This window comes from Pinus tabuliformis, chromosome 4_1 (assembly GCF_031772625.1).
Source record: "Pinus tabuliformis cultivar Carrire ecotype Pingquan chromosome 4_1, CPIR1, whole genome shotgun sequence".
NCBI classification, from domain to species: Eukaryota; Viridiplantae; Streptophyta; class Pinopsida; order Pinales; family Pinaceae; genus Pinus; species Pinus tabuliformis.
In genome coordinates, this window is record NC_142303.1 from 673,995,646 (window position 1) to 674,012,868 (window position 17,223).

Here is a 17,223-nt window from a genome sequence, read left to right on the forward strand (position 1 = left end):
CTTTGTCTGTCTCTACAGCACAGAGAGAAACTATTCACCCCTTTTTCCTTTTTCCTGGAAATCTTTCCAGTTAAGGAAGGTGTTTATTTTCAGTTCCATTAACTGTTTTCCCTTTTTGGGAAGCTCAATGCTCTTTTGAGTAATTCTTTAAACATTACTTTAATGCATAATTCCAATCAACAGATTACTCTTTAAAAGAAAATAAATTCTCAATGTCATTCAGTTTTTACTGCAGTAAACTTTTAAATAATTACACTTACGGGGTCATCACATCTCCCCCTCCTGAGATTGGACATTGTGCCGATGTGTAGTGTCTCCAAACAGTTCCGGATAGGCTTTCCGAAACAGCTCTTCGTCCTCCCAAGTGGCCTCTTCAGGCCCATACTTCTGCCACTGCACTTTAATTTGGGTAATAACCCGCTTCCACAACTGCACTTCTCTCCTGTCGAGAATGCTCAGCGGTTCGACCAGGACCTCTCCTTCTGGTTCGACTTGCAATCAATAAAAAATATCAGTCTTTTGTTTCCAATCATTTTTTTTTAATAGTTTAACTAACAACAGTCCTTACCCTTATATTCTGCCACTTGATCACATGCTTAGGGTCATAAACATACTTCTTAAGCATGGATACATGGAAAACATTATGAATTCTAATGTGGCTTGGTAAGGCTAGCTGATAAGCTACCGGCCCAACCCTTGCTAAGACCTGAAAAGGTCCGAAGTAGCGGGGTGCAAGTTTAGCACAACTGCTCCACTGCAGTGTGCTTTTCCTGGCCTGAATTCTGATGTAAACGTGATCGCCCACTTGGTACTCTTTGAATCTTCTTTTCCGATCTGCAAAATTTTTCTGCCGATCTTGAGCGGCCTTCAGGTTGGCTCGTACCTTCTTGACCATGTCCTCCATCTCCTGGAGAATTTATGGTCCCAATTTTAATTTGTCCTCTGGGCCACTCCAATTTGAGGGTGTCCGACATTTCCGTCCATACAGGACTTCGAATGGAGACATCTGAATCGATGTGTGATATCCATTGTTGTAAGTGAATTCTACCAGGTGCAAATAGTCCTCCCATTGTGTCGGTTTCTGCAGGACACATGCCCTCAACATATCTTCCAGCATCTGATTTACTCTCTCAGTCTGTCCATCAGTCTGGGGGTGATAAGCTGTGCTAAAATTCAGCTGTGTACCCAATTCTGCAAATAGCGCCCTCCAGAAAGCGGATGTAAACTTTACATCCCCATCTGATATTATAGTCTTTGGGAGTCCATGAAGTCTGAACACATTTTGCATGAAGATGTGCGCAATTTGCATTGCCCTGTAGGTGGATTGTACTGGTATGAAATGTGCTGCTTTGCTTAACTTATCAACCACCACCATAATAGAGTCATTGTTTCTTTTTGTTTTTGGCAGCCCCGTTATGAAATCCATTGATATAATTTCCCATTTCCATTATGGAATGGGCAGGGGTTGCAATAATCTAGCCGGGTGCTGATGCTCCGTCTTGATCTGCTGACACTCCAAACACCGCGCTAAATATTCAGCCACATGCTTTTTCATTCCCGCCCAGTAATACTCCTTCCGAAGTGCAGTCAGCATTTTCTGGTACCCGGGATGGCCAGCGTAATGACTGGTATGAAACTCATTCAAGATTAAGTTTTTGAGGTTGTTGGCATTTGGTACAACCAATCTTTTTCTGTAAAACAGCATTCCATCCTTGCTGATCTCATATTCCTGCGGACTTTCCTTGCTGGAAAGTGGCACTTGTTGCTTCAACCGTTGGTATTTAGCATCTTGGCTTGTTGTTGTTTTCATCATTTCCTGCAAAGAATTTTCCAACTTACTGAAGGTAATTTCATATAAACAATGTACCTTTCGACTTAGAGCGTCGGCTACACGATTTTCCTTTCCTTTCAGATGCTTGATGTCAAAATCGAACCCACTTAAGAAATCTGCCCAACGGGCTTGTCTTGCATTCAGTGTGGGTTGACTAAAGTAATTTGTTAAGCTATGATGATCTGTTAATAACAGAAATTTCCTTCCTAGAAGGTAGTGTCGCCACATCTTAAGTGCATGTATGACAGCTGCCAACTCCAAGTCATAAGCAGAATACTTCTGCTCATGTTCTTTCAATTTTCTTGATTCATAGGCTATTACTCTCCCTTCTTGCATCAGCACACCTCCGACGCCTTCTCCACTTGCATCGGTACATACCACATAGTCTTTGTTCGGATCAGCTATACTTAAAACAGGAGCAGATGTGAGTAACTGCTTAAGCTTCTCAAAACTTTGTTGACATTCAGAACTCCATTTGAATGACCTTCCTTTCTTTTGCAAAGACGTGATGGGATATGCCACCCTTGAAAAACCTTCCACGAATCTTCTGTAGTATCCAGCCAATCCCATGAAGGATCTGATATCCGCCACATCTTTTGGCACAGGCCATTCCAATATGGTTTTTATTTTCTCAGGATCCACAGCAATCCCTTCCTTTGAAATCACATGACCCAAATAATGGATTTCCTCTTTATAGAAATCACATTTGCTGAGCTTAGCATATAACTGATGTTCCCGCAAAGTTTGCAGTACCATCCAAAGATGTTCCTCATGCTCCTCCTTAGAGCGAGAATAGATCAAAATATCATCAATGAATATTAGTACAAATTTGTCTAAAAATTGATGGAATACGCTGTTCATCAAACACATGAACGTGGCGGGTGCATTGGTTAACCCAAAAGGTAGCACTACAAATTCATAGTGCCCAGACCGGGTCCTGAAAGCTGTTTTAGCAATATCTTCATCCTTAATTCTGATCTGATGGTATCCAGATCGCAGATCGATTTTAGAAAATACTTTCGCTCCCTTGACTTGATCAAAAAGCTCATCGATCCGCAGTAGAGGGTATCTATTTTTAATTGTGAGCTTGTTTAGTTGCCGGTAATCAATACACATTCTGAGAGTGCGATCCTTCTTTCGGACGAATAACACCGGAGCTCCCCATGGAGATACACTGGGGCGGATATAATTCTTATCCAGCAATTCTTGCAGTTGCATTTTCAATTCAGTCAACTCTGGTACACTCATCCTATAAGGTGTCCGCGAAACTGGAGCAGCTCCTGGTATTAACTCAATGGTGAAGTTTATGTCCCTCTTAGGAGGTAATCCAGGAATTTCCTCTGGAAATACATCCGCGAACTCTTTTATCACCGGGAGGTGTTCCAGTGGGTTTTCCTTATTCTTAGTTTCTGCATATCCCACCTGAATAGCATACACTTGGCATCTATTCCGGATGCATTTTTTCAGTTGAGATGCAATAATTGGTCGGATCTGCACGGGTCGTTTAATTCCCTGCATATCTTGTTCTATTCCAGCTTCATCCCTGTACCGTATAACCTTTGTTTTGCAGTTCACTAAAGCCCAATGCTTTTCTAGCCAGTCCATCCCAATTAGGACATCATAGGATCTGAGGGGAAGCACGTTCAGGTCTGCCACTACTGGCTGTCCTGCTATCACTATAGGAGAGCTTTTGACCTTTGCCATTACTCGTCTTTTGGTCCCTGTAGCTAACTGTACCAGCCAAGGATTCCTAAATTTTTCAGGCTGCAATTTACACTGTTCAACTATCTTGGGACTAATATAACTTAAAGTAGCTCCAGGATCAATTAGAACAGAGATGGAGAGGTTAAGAATTTTACCTTCAAACTCTACCATGGTGGGCTGATATTCTGCCTGGCGGTCATCCAAAGCTGCGTTAATTCTTGGCATACTCCGTCCCACGTCACCCACGGTTGATGCCTAATGAATCTGGGATATCTGGTCAGTTCCCTTCCTCTGCGGACAATTCTTGACATAGTGCGGTCTACCACAGCCCCAGCACTGCACTGGAGGTCTGTTTGATCCCTCAGTATCCATCTTGGCGGGTGGTTCACTCATTCTGGTTTCACCGATGGACTTGGCCCTGAATGCACTCCTTGGTGCTGCTCTATTGTTTTGGTTCTTGTTGCTACCTTTGATTCAACTGCTTCGACTTCCTTTATTATTTCCAACAACTTTGCTGTTCTTTTTCTCATTCCATTTTCTGTTGGTACTATCCCCTTTCTGCTTACTCTGTTGATAGCAGATTCTGGCTTTGCGAATCACTTCATCCATTGATTTAGGATTGTCAAATTCAATCCTTTCCCTCATATACATGGGTAAGTTGCTAACAAACCGCTGCACCTTGGCTTTTTCTTCTTTAAGGTAGGGTACATAGTGAAGCAAAGATGTGAAACGATTGATGAACTCATCCATGGTCTGCTGTCCCAATCGCAGATCATGGAATTCCTTTGCCTTCTCATCATAAAATCGTTCCGTCAAGTATCTCTCCTTGAAATATTTCTGGAATTTTTCCCAGGTTATGGTTCGTTCAGTTACTCCTTTAACAATTTTTACCTCCTCCCACCACAGTGTCGCCTTCCCTTGTAAGTGGAAGACGGCCAATCATGCCTTCAAGTTATGGTCATATTCATATAGCTGAAAGTATTTATTCATGTTGATTAGCCATGCTTCAGCTGCTTCCTCTTGTTCCCCATCATAGTGTGGGGGTTTAATCTTTCGAAATTCCCCTTGCAATTCCACCTTTTGACGCTTTGAGGTCTGTTGTTCTGAGGCATTAGCAGATTGATCCTCTTCTTCTTCAGGGATTTCAGATTCTGCGTGATAGCGTTCCTCCTCTGTTATTCTCTGCTGTTCTGCGCTGGGGTTAGCTAGTGGCGGGTTCTGTTTGTCAGACAGACTTTTTAATATCCTCTCCTGCTCCATTATCAATCGTGCATTATCCTCCCGGAGCCGAGCCATTTCATTTTTCAGTTCTTGAACGGTTTCTAGTATGGCCAGATTCGTGCTGCGGGTCTCCTCACCCAGCTGCACCCATAACTCCGCATTGTCTCCAAAATTTGCTGCAGGCCCCAAATTGGCTGCAGGCCTGTGCTGTGCGCCGCCAGACCCCTGCATGCTAACTATCACTTGTGATACCTTTGTTGCTCTTTTCCCTCTTCTTGACTAGCCTGGTCTGGTCATGAAACATATAATATTGTGAGCTACCTGCACATTTTGTTTTTTCCAAAAGATTGTTAATGTCATTATGATCTTCTCATCTTTTGATATTTATTCACATCCCAGAGGCCACAGTATGAATAATCTGGGCTCTGATACCAATTTGTCACATACCCATAAGCTTATATCTATACACATAATTTTTTTTTTTCATATATAGATTTCAATAGTACCTACGTAGATATGCATCTACACTTTATGTAATGTATGCAATCCTTAGTTAACTGCCACCATCGAGTACCCAGCCTAACCTAAGGCGATATAATTATGGTGACAGGTAGTTTTATTAACCTATGTAATAATCCATGCACCGATGGTCTAATGTTAACATTGCTACGATGGCATACTTTACCCTTTGAGCAAGTCAAAGCTGTTTTGACTTTATTAGCTGGCACCTCCAGCGTTGGACATATGGCAAAAACGTTAAGTTCTGCTGTCCGGATCACGTGACAGTGGTATGGTCACTGAACCTAGACTTTCCCGCGCCTTCCTCCTTGGTAGCATCGCCTCCATCAACGGTGTACATTTGCTGTCTGAGATCAAGGGCCAACACCGTGCCACGTCTCCTCCACTGGCAGGTAAGGTATATATACGTTTTCCTTCGGTTTATTCGTAATTCTTCCTCTGCTCGACGATCTCCAGCTCTCTCTGCTCTCCACCACAAAGGTTTATTCTGCCATTCCACTCCGAGGCCGCCGCAACTTCGGGTTCTTACTTTATTACAGAAGGGTTTCTCCACATAGATTCTCAGTCCTGACCTAGCCAGGTAAATGCACACCAACTTGATGATTTATTTCGATTCGGTGTTTACAGGTTTATGAAATTTGTTTAACGTTTGCTCTTTTTCTTGCCAGGTGTAAACGGCATCTCCCACTTCTGTGGATCTGGAAGAGCCCCTCCAAATGAGGACCGCCGAGCTACACAGGTATTTAACTAGTCATCCGGGTTTTGTTTCGGTTGATGCATCCTTATCTCTCTCGGATTGCCAGAGGGTTTACTCTGGTTTTTAGGATGAGACCCCAACCTGATAACATCTGGTTGGCCGTAGGTTATATCAAAACCCTGGTCTCGATCCGGTTACATGGTCTTGAGATATTGTCGGCACCATTTCGCTTGTAATGATTTGGGTTTCTACCCTAACTTCCGTAGCTATAGGTTTTGCCTGGTCTTATTTAGACTGATGTATAATTTTGTGAACATACTGGTGGCTACGGCCGTGAATTTAAATATTGGGAAATCTGGTTTACCAAACTGTGAACTTGATTGGTTCGCGGCCTATGGTTTTTCATACATATGTATATATTTACCATAGTTATTACGCCATGGATTTCTTATGATACGGGTTGAAACATTGCCCTTTTGTAATACATAGGATTTGATGGTTAATCGAATGCGTATGTCTGTTCTTGTTTAAAATCTTGTTTGCTCGGACCACACCCGCATGTACTTTGGCAATGCATCCTTCAAGTGTTTATACATATGTTCGCTGTTGGCTCATGCATACTGTTGGCAGAACAGTCGCACCTGCATCTAACCCCTGTAGATGTATGGGCGACATGTTAATGCTTCTTGAGACTAGAAACCCTACGGGGCTATAACTTATTTAATGGCCATAACTTATGTTTCAGAATCCTCGTTTTTATTGTTTTCTAACCGTCAATACGGCTGTCTCAATACTATCGAGCTCCGTTATTGCTTTGTTATATTTCAATGCCTATGCTTTACTTTTACATTATTTACAGGAATGGCTGTCGATGTTATGACATGATTCTTGTCTCATGTTTATGATACTGTGCGCATTATATCTCTATTCTCTACACAGTCTTTAGATTCGTATCATGTTTAAGGGTTGTTGCGGGCTCGCCGGAACCCTCATCTGTTTTAGCTGAACCCATTCAGGGTTTTCGGGGTTCGCTATTATTCGTCCATTATCTTACTTAATACCTGTTTGTCATTATTATTTAATTGGTTATAAAGAAAAGGCATTCGTCTAAGTTGAATCATAGAGGTTTAAGACTATTCGTGCTCATTGGACCATGATTTATATTGACCAGGATGTGGTCAGGATGTGGATAACTCGTTATCCGTCTCAGATGATTCTTTAACTTGGACCATTCTTTTGGATACAAAACAGGGTTTGTCAAATGTTTCTATTGGCTGCGTTATGGGATATGCCATGGTTCTTATTATTCTGTCTTGGTCTTTCTACAGTTACCATTCAACAGTCTTCAAATGTTACCGACTTCATGCTCTGTCTTTTGAACTCTATAATACTCTGTACATATATTTTCTCTCATGCAGAAATACATATACCTCTTGTTTATACAGATAACTGTAATCATTTTGTAATTTGGTTTATAGTTTTGCTATCTAATCTTGCACAGCTGACCATAGCCCCACTGTGTTTCACTTACATCTAAGTAATTTATAACTGTCAGTTACTCTTTCTCGTACTATCTTTCGTTCTGTATAGCTATTGCTTACATCCTGCCTACTAACTGTAGCTACAATCTAACTGACAGTAACAGATACATTTACAATTTACACAGATAATCATGGAGACTTAAGGGTCCGTTACTTACCTGGTCTTCACTGACACGGTGAGTCTGGAAGCAGTCTCCTATCTAAATCTCTGTGTAAAGCTTGATATCCTCCCAACCGTGAGATCAGTCTCTCAAGACCTGAGTCTCCCCCCAAGCTTCTGCTTACCGGATCACTATCCTCAGTAAGCCAGCACTGTGTGCTTGACTATCTGGTCCTTACCAGACTTAGTCCCAAACAAGGTTCTTTCTTTCCTGTTTTCTTCTCTGTCTGTCTCTACAGCACAGAGAGAAACTATTCACCCCTTTTTCCTTTTTCCTGGAAATCTTTCCAGTTAAGGAAGGTGGTTATTTTTAGTTCCATTAACTGTTTTCCCTTTTTGGGAAGCTCAATGCTCTTTTGAGTAATTCTTTAAACATTACTTTAATGCATAATTCCAATCAACAGATTACTCTTTAAAAGAAAATAAATTCTCAATGTCATTCATTTTTTACTGCAGTAAACTTTTAAATAATTACATTTACGGGGTCATCACATCTCCCCCTCCTGAGATTGGACATCGTCCCGATGTCTAGTGTCTCCAAACAGTTCCAGATAGGCTTTCCGAAACAGCTCTTCGTCCTCCCAAGTGGCCTCTTTAGGCCCATAGTGCTGCCACTGCACTTTAATTTGGGTAATAACCCGCTTCCGCAACTGCACTTCTCTCCTGTCGAGAATGCTCAGCGGTTCGACCAGGACCTCTCCTTCCGGTTCGACCTGCAATCAATAAAAAATATTAGTCTTTTGTTTCCAATCATTTTTTTCTTAATAGTTTAACTAACAACAGTCCTTACCCTTATATTCTGCCACTTGGTCACATGCTTAGAGTCATAAACATACTTCTTAAGCATGGATACATGGAAAAAATTATGAATTCTAATGTGGCTTGGTAAGGCTCGCTGATAAGCTACTGGCCCAACCCTTGCTAAGACCTGAAAAGGTTCGAAGTAGTGGGGTGCAAGTTTAGCACAAATGCTCCACTGCAGTGTGCTTTTCCTGGCCTGAATTCTGATGTAAACGTGATCGCCCACTTCGTACTCTTTAAAACTTCTTTTCCGATCTGCAAAATTTTTCTGCCGATCTTGAGTGGCCTTCAGGTTGGCTCGTACCTTCTTGACCATGTCCTCCATCTCCTGGAGCATTTCTGGTCCCAATTTTAATTTGTCCTCTGGGCCACTCCAATTTGAGGGTGTCCGACATTTCCGTCCATACAGGACTTCGAATGGAGACATCTGAATCGATGTGTGATATCCATTGTTGTAAGCGAATTATACCAGGTGCAAATAGTCCTCCCATTGTGTCTGTTTCTACACGACACATGTCCTCAACATATCTTCCACCATCTGATTTACTCTCTCCGTCTGTCCATCAGTCTGGGGGTGATAAGCTGTGCTAAAATTCAGCTGTGTACCCAATTCTGCAAATAGAGCCCTCCAGAAAGCGGATGTAAACTTTACATCCCGATCTGATATTATAGTCTTTGGGAGTCCATGAAGTCTGAACACATTTTGCATGAAGATGTGCACAATTTTCACTGCCCTGTAGGTGGATTGTACTGGTATGAAATGTGCTGCTTTGCTTAACTTATCAACCACCACCATAATAGAGTCATTGTTTCTTTTTGTTTTTGGCAGCCCCGTTATGAAATCCATTGATATAATTTCCCATTTCCATTATGGAATGGGCAGGGGTTGCAATAATCCAGCCGGGTGTTGATGCTCCGTCTTGATCTGCTGACACTCCAAACACCGCGCTAAATATTCAGCCACATGCTTTTTCATTCTCGACCAGTAATACTCCTTCCGAAGTGCAGTCAGCATTTTCTGGTACCCGGGATGGCCAGCGTAATGACTGGTATGAAACTCATTCAAGATTAAGTTTTTGAGGTTGTTGTCATTTGGTACAACCAATCTTTTTCTGTAAAACAGCATTCCATCCTTGCTGATCTCATATTCCTGCGGACTTTCCTTGCTGGAAAGTGGCACTTGTTGCTTCAACCGTTGGTATTCAGCATCTTGGCTTGCTGCTGTTTTCATCATTTCCTGCAAGGAATTTTCCCACTTACTGAAGGTAATTTCATATAAACAATGTACCTTTCGACTTAGAGCGTCGGCTACACGATTTTCCTTTCCTTTCAGATGCTTGATGTCAAAATCGAACCCACTTAAGAAATCTGCCCAACGGGCTTGTCTTTCATTCAGTGTGGGTTGACTAAAGTAATTTGTTAAGCTATGATGATTTGTTAATAACAGAAATTTCCTTCCTAGAAGGTAGTGTCGCCACATCTTAAGCGCATGTATGACAGCTGCCAACTCCAAGTCATAAGCAGAATACTTCTGCTCATGTTCTTTCAATTTTCTTGATTCATAGGCTATTACTCTCCCTTCTTGCATCAGCACACCTCCGATGCCTTCTCCACTTGCATCGGTACATACCACATAGTCTTTGTTCGGACCAGCTATACTTAAAACAGGAGCAGATGTGAGTAACTGCTTAAGCTTCTCAAAACTTTGTTGACATTCAGAACTCCATTTGAATGACCTTCCTTTCTTTTGCAAAGACGTGATGGGATATGCCACCCTTGAAAAACCTTCCACGAATCTTCTGTAGTATCCAGCCAATCCCATGAAGGATCTGATATCCGCCACATCTTTTGGCACAGGCCATTCCAATATTGTTTTTATTTTCTTAGGATCCACAACAATCCCTTCCTTTGAAATCACGTGACCCAAATACTGGATTTCCTCTTTATAGAAATCACATTTGCTGAGCTTAGCATATAACTGATGTTCCTGCAAAGTTTGCAGTACCATCCGAAGATGTTCCTCATGCTCCTCCTTAGAGCGAGAATAGATCAAAATATCATCAATGAATATTAGTACAAATTTGTCTAAAAATTGATGGAATACGATATTCATCAAACACATGAACGTGGCGGGTGCATTGGTGAACCCAAAAGGTAGCACTACAAATTCATAGTGCCCATACCGGGTCCTGAAAGCTGTTTTAGCGATATCTTCATCCTTAATTCTGATCTAATGGTATCCAGATCGCAGATCGATTTTAGAAAATACTTTCGCTCCCTTGACTTGATCAAAAAGCTCATCGATCCACGGTAGAGGGTATTTATTTTTAATTGTGAGCTTGTTTAGTTGCCGGTAATCAATACACATTCTGAGAGTTCCATCCTTCTTTCGGACGAATAACACCGGAGCTCCCCATGGAGATACACTGGGGCGGATATAATTCTTATCCAGCAATTCTTGCAGTTGCATTTTCAATTCAGTCAACTCTGGTACACTCATCCTATAAGTTGTCCGCGAAACTGGAGCAGCTCCTGGTATTAACTCAATGGTGAAGTCTATGTCCCTCTTAGGAGGTAATCCAGGAATTTCCTCTGGAAATACATCCGTGAACTCTTTTATCACCGGGAGGTGTTCCAGTGGGTTTTCCTTATTCTTAGTTTCTGCATATCCCACCTGAATAGCATACACTTGGCATCTATTCCGGATGCATTTTGCCAGCTGAGATGCAGTGATTGGTCGGATCTGCACGGGTCGTTTAATTCCCTGCATATCTTGTTCTATTCCAGCTTCATCCCTGTACCGTATAACCTTTGTTTTGCAGTTCACTAAAGCCCAATGCTTTTCTAGCCAGTCCATCCCAATTAGGACATCATAGGACCCGAGGGGAAGCACGTTCAGGTCTGCCACTACTGGTTGTCCTGCTATCACTATAGGACAGCTTTTGACCTTTGCCATTACTCGTCTTTTGGTCCCTGTAGCTAACTGTACCAGCCAAGGATTCCTGAATTTTTCAGGCTGCAATTTACACTGTTCAACTATCTTGGGACTAATATAACTTAAAGTAGCTCTAGGATCAATTAGAACAGAGATGGAGAGGTTAAGAATTTTACCTTCAAACTCTACCATGGTGGGCTGATATTCTGCCTGGCGGTCGTCCAAAGCTGCATTAATTCTTGGCATACTCCGTCCCACGTCACCCACGGTTGATGCCTCATGAATCTGGGATATCTGGTCAGTTCCCTTCCTTTGCGGACAATTCTTGACATAGTGCGGTCCACCACAGCCCCAGCACTGCACTGGAGGTCTGTTTGATCCCTCAGTATCCATCTTGGCGGGTGGTTCACTCATTCTGGTTTCACCGATGGACTTGGCCCTGAATGCACTCCTTGGTGCTGCTCTATTGTTTTGGTTCTTGTTGCTACCTTTGATTCCACTGCTTCGACTTCCTTTATTATTTCCAACAGCTTTGTTGTTCTTTTTCTCATTCCATTTTCTGTTGGTACTATCCCCTTTCTGCTTACTCTGTTGATAGCAGATTCTGGCTTTGCGAATCGCTTCATCCATTGATTTAGGATTGTCAAATTCAATCCTTTCCCTCATATACATGGGTAAGCTGCTAACAAACCGCTGCACCTTGGCTTTTTCTTCTTTAAGGTAGGGTACATAGCGAAGCAAAGATGTGAAATGATTGATGAACTCATCCATGGTCTTCTGTCCCAATCGCAGATCATGGAATTCCTTTGCCTTCTCATCATAAAACCGTTCCGTCAAGTATCTCTCCTTGAAATATTTCTGGAATTTTTCCCAGGTTATGGTTCGTTCAGTTACTCCTTTAACAATTTTTACCTCCTCCCACCACAGTGTCGCCTTCCCTTGTAACTGGAAGATGGCCAATCGTGCCTTCAAGTTATGGTCATATTCATATAGCTGAAAGTATTTATTCATGTTGATTAGCCATGCTTCAGCTGCTTCCTCTTGTTCCCCATCATAGTGTGGGGGTTTAATCTTTCGAAATTCCCCTTGCAATTCCACCTTTTGACGCTTTGAGGTCTGCTGTTCTGAGGCATTAGCAGATTGGTCCTCTTCTTCTTCAGGGATTTCAGATTCTGCGTGATAGCGTTCTTCCTCTGTTATTCTCTGTTGTTCTGCGCTGGGGTTAGCTAGTGGCGGGTTCTGTTTGTCAGAAAGACTTTTTAATATCCTCTCCTGCTCCATTATCAATCGTGCATTATCTGCCCGGAGCCGAGCCATTTCATTTTTCAGTTCTTGAACGGTTTCAAGTATGGCCAGATTCGTGCTGCGAGTCTCCTCACCCAGCTGCACCCATAACTCCGCATTGTCTCCAAAATTTGCTGCAGGCCCCAAATTGGCTGTAGGCCTGTGCTGTGCACCGCCAGACCCCTACATGCTAACTATCACTTGTGATACCTTTGTTGCTCTTTTCCCTCTTCTTGACTAGCCTGGTCTGGTCATGAAACATATAATATTGTGAGCTACCTGCACATTTTGTTTTTACCAAAAGATTGTTAATGTCATTATGATCTTCTCATCTTTTGATATTTATTCAGATCCCAGAGGCCACAGTATGAATAATCTGGGCTCTGATACCAATTTGTCACATACCCATAAGCTTATATCTATACACATAAAAAAAAAAATTCATATATAGATTTCAATAGTACCTACGTAGATATGCATTTGCACTTTATGTAATTTATGCAATCCTTAGTTAGCTGCCACCATCGAGTACCCAGCCTAACCTAAGGCGATATAATTATGGTGACAGGTAGTTTTACTAACCTATGTAATAATCCATGCACCGATGGTCTAATGTTAACATTGCTACGATGGCATACTTTACCCTTCGAGCAATTCAAAGCTGTTTTGACTTTATTAGCTGGCACCTCCAGCATTGGACATATGGCAACAACGTTAAGTTCTGCTGTCCGGATCACGTGACAGTGGTATGGTCACTGAACCTGGACTTTCCCGCGCCTTCCTCCTTGGTAGCATCACCTCCATCAACGGTGTATATTTGTTGTCTGAGATCAAGGGCCAACACCGTGCCACGTCTCCTCCACCGGCAGGTAAGGTATATACACGTTTTCCTCCGGTTTATTCGTAATTCTTCCTCTGCTTGACGATCTCCAGCTCTCTCTGCTCTCCACTGCAAAGTTTTATTCTGCCATTCCGCTCCGAGGCCGCCGCAACTTCGGGTTCTTACTTCATTACAGAAGGGTTTCTCCACATGGATTCTCAGTCCTGACCTAGCCAGGTAAATGCACACCAACTTAATGATTTATTTCGATTCGGTGTTTACAGGTTTATGAAATTTGTTTAACGTTTGCTCTTTTGCTTGCCAGGTGTAAACGACATCTCCCACTTCTGTGGATCTGGAAGAGCCCCTCCAAATGAGGACCGCCGAGCTACACAGGTATTTAACTAGTCATCCGGGTTTTGTTTCGGTTGATGCATCCTTATCTCTCTCGGATTTCCAGAGGGTTTACTCTGGTTTTTAGGATGAGACCCCAACCTGATAACATCTGGTTGGCCGCAGGTTATATCAAAACCCTGGTCTCGATCCGGTTACATGGTCTTGAGATATTGTCGGCACCATTTCGCTTGTAATGATTTGGGTTTCTACCCTGACTTCCGTAGCTATAGGTTTTGCCTGGTCTTATTTAGACTGATGTATAATTTTGTGAACATACTGGTGGCTACGGCCGTGAATTTAAATATTGGGAAATCTGGTTTACCAAACTGTGAACTTGATTGATTCGCGGCCTATGGTTTTTCATACATATGTATATATTTACCACAGTTATTACGCCATGGCTTTCTTATGATACGGGTTGAAACGTTGCCCTTTTGTAATACATAGGATTTGATGGTTAATCGAATGCGTATGTCTGTTCTTGTTTAAAATCTTGTTTGCTCGGACCACACCCGCATGTACTTTGGCAATGCATCCTTCAAGGGTTTATACATATGTTCGCTGTTGGCTCATGCATACTGTTGGCAGAACAGTCGCACCTGCATCTAACCCCTGTAGATGTATGGGCGACATGTTAATGCTTCTTGAGACTGGAAACCCTACGGGGCTATAACTTATTTAATGGCCATAACTTATGTTTCAGAATCCTCGTTTTTATTGTTTTCTAACCGTCAAAACGGCTGTCTCAATACTATCGAGCTCTGTTATTGCTTTGTTATATTTCAATGCCTATGCTTTACTTTTACATTATTTACAGGAATGGCTGTCGATGTTATGACATGATTCTTGTCTCATGTTTATGATATTGTGCGCATTATATCTCTATTCTCTACACAGTCTTTAGATTCGTATCATGTTTAAGGGTTGTTGCGGGCTCGCCGGAACCCTCATCTGTTTTAGCTGAACCCATTCAGGGTTTTCAGGGTTCGCTATTATTCGTCTATTATCTTACTTAATACGTGTTTGTCGTTATTATTTAATTGGTTATAAAGAAAAGGCATTCGTCTAAGTTGAATCATAGAGGTTTAAGACTGTTCGTGCTCATTGGACCACGATTTATATTGACCAGGATGTGGTCAGGATGTGGATAACCCGTTATCCGTCTCAGATGATTCTTTAACTTGGACCATTCTTTTGGATACAAAACAGGGTTTGTCAAATGTTTCTATTGGCTGCGTTATGGGATATGCCATGGTTCTTATTATTCTGTCTTGGTCTTTCTACAGTTACCATTCAACAGTCTTCAAATGTTACCGACTTCATGCTCTGTCTTTTGAACTCTATAATACTCTGTACATATATTTTCTCTCATGCAGAAATACATATACCTCTTGTTTATACAGATAACTGTAATCATTTTGTAATTTGGTTTATAGTTTTGCTATCTAATCTTGCACAGCTGACCATAGCCCCACTGTGTTTCACTTACATCTAAGTAATTTATAACTGTCAGTTACTCTTTCTCGTACTGTCTTTCGTTCTGTATAGCTATTGCTTACATCCTGCCTACTAACTGTAGCTACAATCTAACTGACAGTAACAGATACATTTACAATTTACACAGATAATCATGGAGACTTAAGGGTCCGTTACTTACCTGGTCTTCACTGACACGGTGAGTCTGGAAGCAGTCTCCTATCTAAATCTCTGTGTAAAGCTTGATATCCTCCCAACCGTGAGATCAGTCTCTCAAGACCTGAGTCTCCCCCCAAGCTTCTGCTTACCGGATCACTATCCTCAGTAAGCCAGCACTGTGTGCTTGACTATCTGGTCCTTACTAGACTTAGTCCCAAACAAGGTTCTTTCTTTCCTGTTTTCTTCTCTGTCTGTCTCTACAGCACAGAGAGAAACTATTCACCCCTTTTTCCTTTTTCCTGGAAATCTTTCCAGTTAAGGAAGGTGGTTATTTTCAGTTCCATTAACTGTTTTCCCTTTTTGGGAAGCTCAATGCTCTTTTGAGTAATTCTTTAAACATTACTTTAATGCATAATTCCAATCAACAGATTACTCTTTAAAAGAAAATAAATTCTCAATGTCATTCAGTTTTTACTGCAGTAAACTTTTAAATAATTACATTTACGGGGTCATCACAATTCATCATCAAGATATCGAGTGTGGATTATCATCATGACTAAAGTAGACGCAGAGTCACTAGGAGTGAGATCATGGTGTCACATTATATAGAAATGAGGAGAGGAGAACCATCCAGTGTGGTTCATCATCGGGACTAGATGGAGAGTCAGTAGATGCAAAGTCAGATCATGGCATCCGATTAAATGGCAATGAAGAGACCTAATTTTTCGACCCTTATAGTATAACCGATAGTTTGAATAGATAATAAACTAAGTAAGAATGTTAAAAAAACATTAGATTATAAAATAAACCCTATGAAAACTAAATTCGACTACCTAATTAACTAACTACTTTTTAAAATATAGTTAAACCAAAAAAGTTGAGACTAACCAACTTAAATTCTAGAACCAACCAAGAGAATGAATAATTTAGCAAATAATAATTGGTTAAAAAATTTAATAGAAAGGATAAATTATTAAGATTGACTACATAATACCCAATAAATATTTAAAACATACTAACTAATAAAGAATGTCTAAAGAAATTAACCTAAACAATAGAATGATAGGACCAAATAAAATAACTAAATAATAATAAAATAACAATAAATAAATATTAATCTATGAAAACAATTTCTATTTTATTTATGAATAACAGTGACAAGCTCTATTAGAAAGAGATGTAAAATTAAGATCTACTCTAAAAAACACCTAAAGAAAGGAGACATAAAATGTACCCCTTAAATTGAAAAAATAATAACAAACACTAGAAAATAACAAAAAAAAAAGGAATAAAAATAAGAAGAAAACCTAGAAAAATAATAAAAGTAAAAAATTAGAGCAAAAGGGAGGGACCCAACACCTACTAACCTTCCAACCATTATTACGATTCAGATTCTTATGCATCTTCTGACTACCCTTAACTTATAGTGATGGAAATGATCAATTTTAGCAAGGACCCAAGGTTCTTAAATGCAGAAATAATGTTTCATATTTTCTGCATGTTTAGCCAAAGCTAAAAAACACATCCTCCCATATTTTTTAAATTTAAATATAGTTATTTATTCATATATTATATTAAATAGGTAAATATTATATAATATCTATATATATTTTAAAACTATTAATTTTCATATATATTAATTTTAAAATTTATATATATATTTAATTATATAATATATA

General features: G+C 40.7%; 1 protein-coding gene and 1 long non-coding RNA gene across 2 annotated transcripts; one reads left to right on the forward strand and one right to left on the reverse strand.

Annotated features, from left to right (window-relative positions):
* The first annotated feature begins 5,781 nt into the window (after window positions 1–5,781).
* Window positions 5,782–6,352, forward strand: LOC149177900 (uncharacterized). The gene is made up of 3 exons (XR_016258807.1): window positions 5,782–5,855; window positions 5,944–6,014; window positions 6,138–6,352. It is a non-coding gene; the product is annotated as an uncharacterized LOC149177900 (long non-coding RNA).
* Window positions 6,353–9,342: 2,990 nt separating this feature from the next.
* Window positions 9,343–13,291, reverse strand: LOC149177901 (uncharacterized). The gene is made up of 7 exons (XM_089421913.1): window positions 13,276–13,291; window positions 13,099–13,112; window positions 12,508–12,858; window positions 12,109–12,375; window positions 11,599–11,997; window positions 10,879–11,457; window positions 9,343–10,158 (listed from the first exon to the last, which is right to left on the reverse strand). The coding sequence occupies exons 1-7, from the start codon at window positions 13,289–13,291 to the stop codon at window positions 9,343–9,345; spliced, it is 2,442 nt and encodes an 813-aa protein (XP_089278039.1).
* Window positions 13,292–17,223: the final 3,932 nt, after the last annotated feature.

What these genes read in the sequence shown, in the direction of transcription:
- LOC149177901 (XM_089421913.1), bottom strand. An exon ending in AGACCTCAAAGCGTCAAAAG is followed by an intron (nt 12,376 to 12,507) that starts GTGGAATTGCAA and finishes CATAACTTGAAG; the next exon opens with GCACGATTGGCCATCTTCCA. An exon ending in TATCTCCATGGGGAGCTCCG is followed by an intron (nt 10,159 to 10,878) that starts GTGTTATTCGTC and finishes AAGCTTAAGCAG; the next exon opens with TTACTCACATCTGCTCCTGT.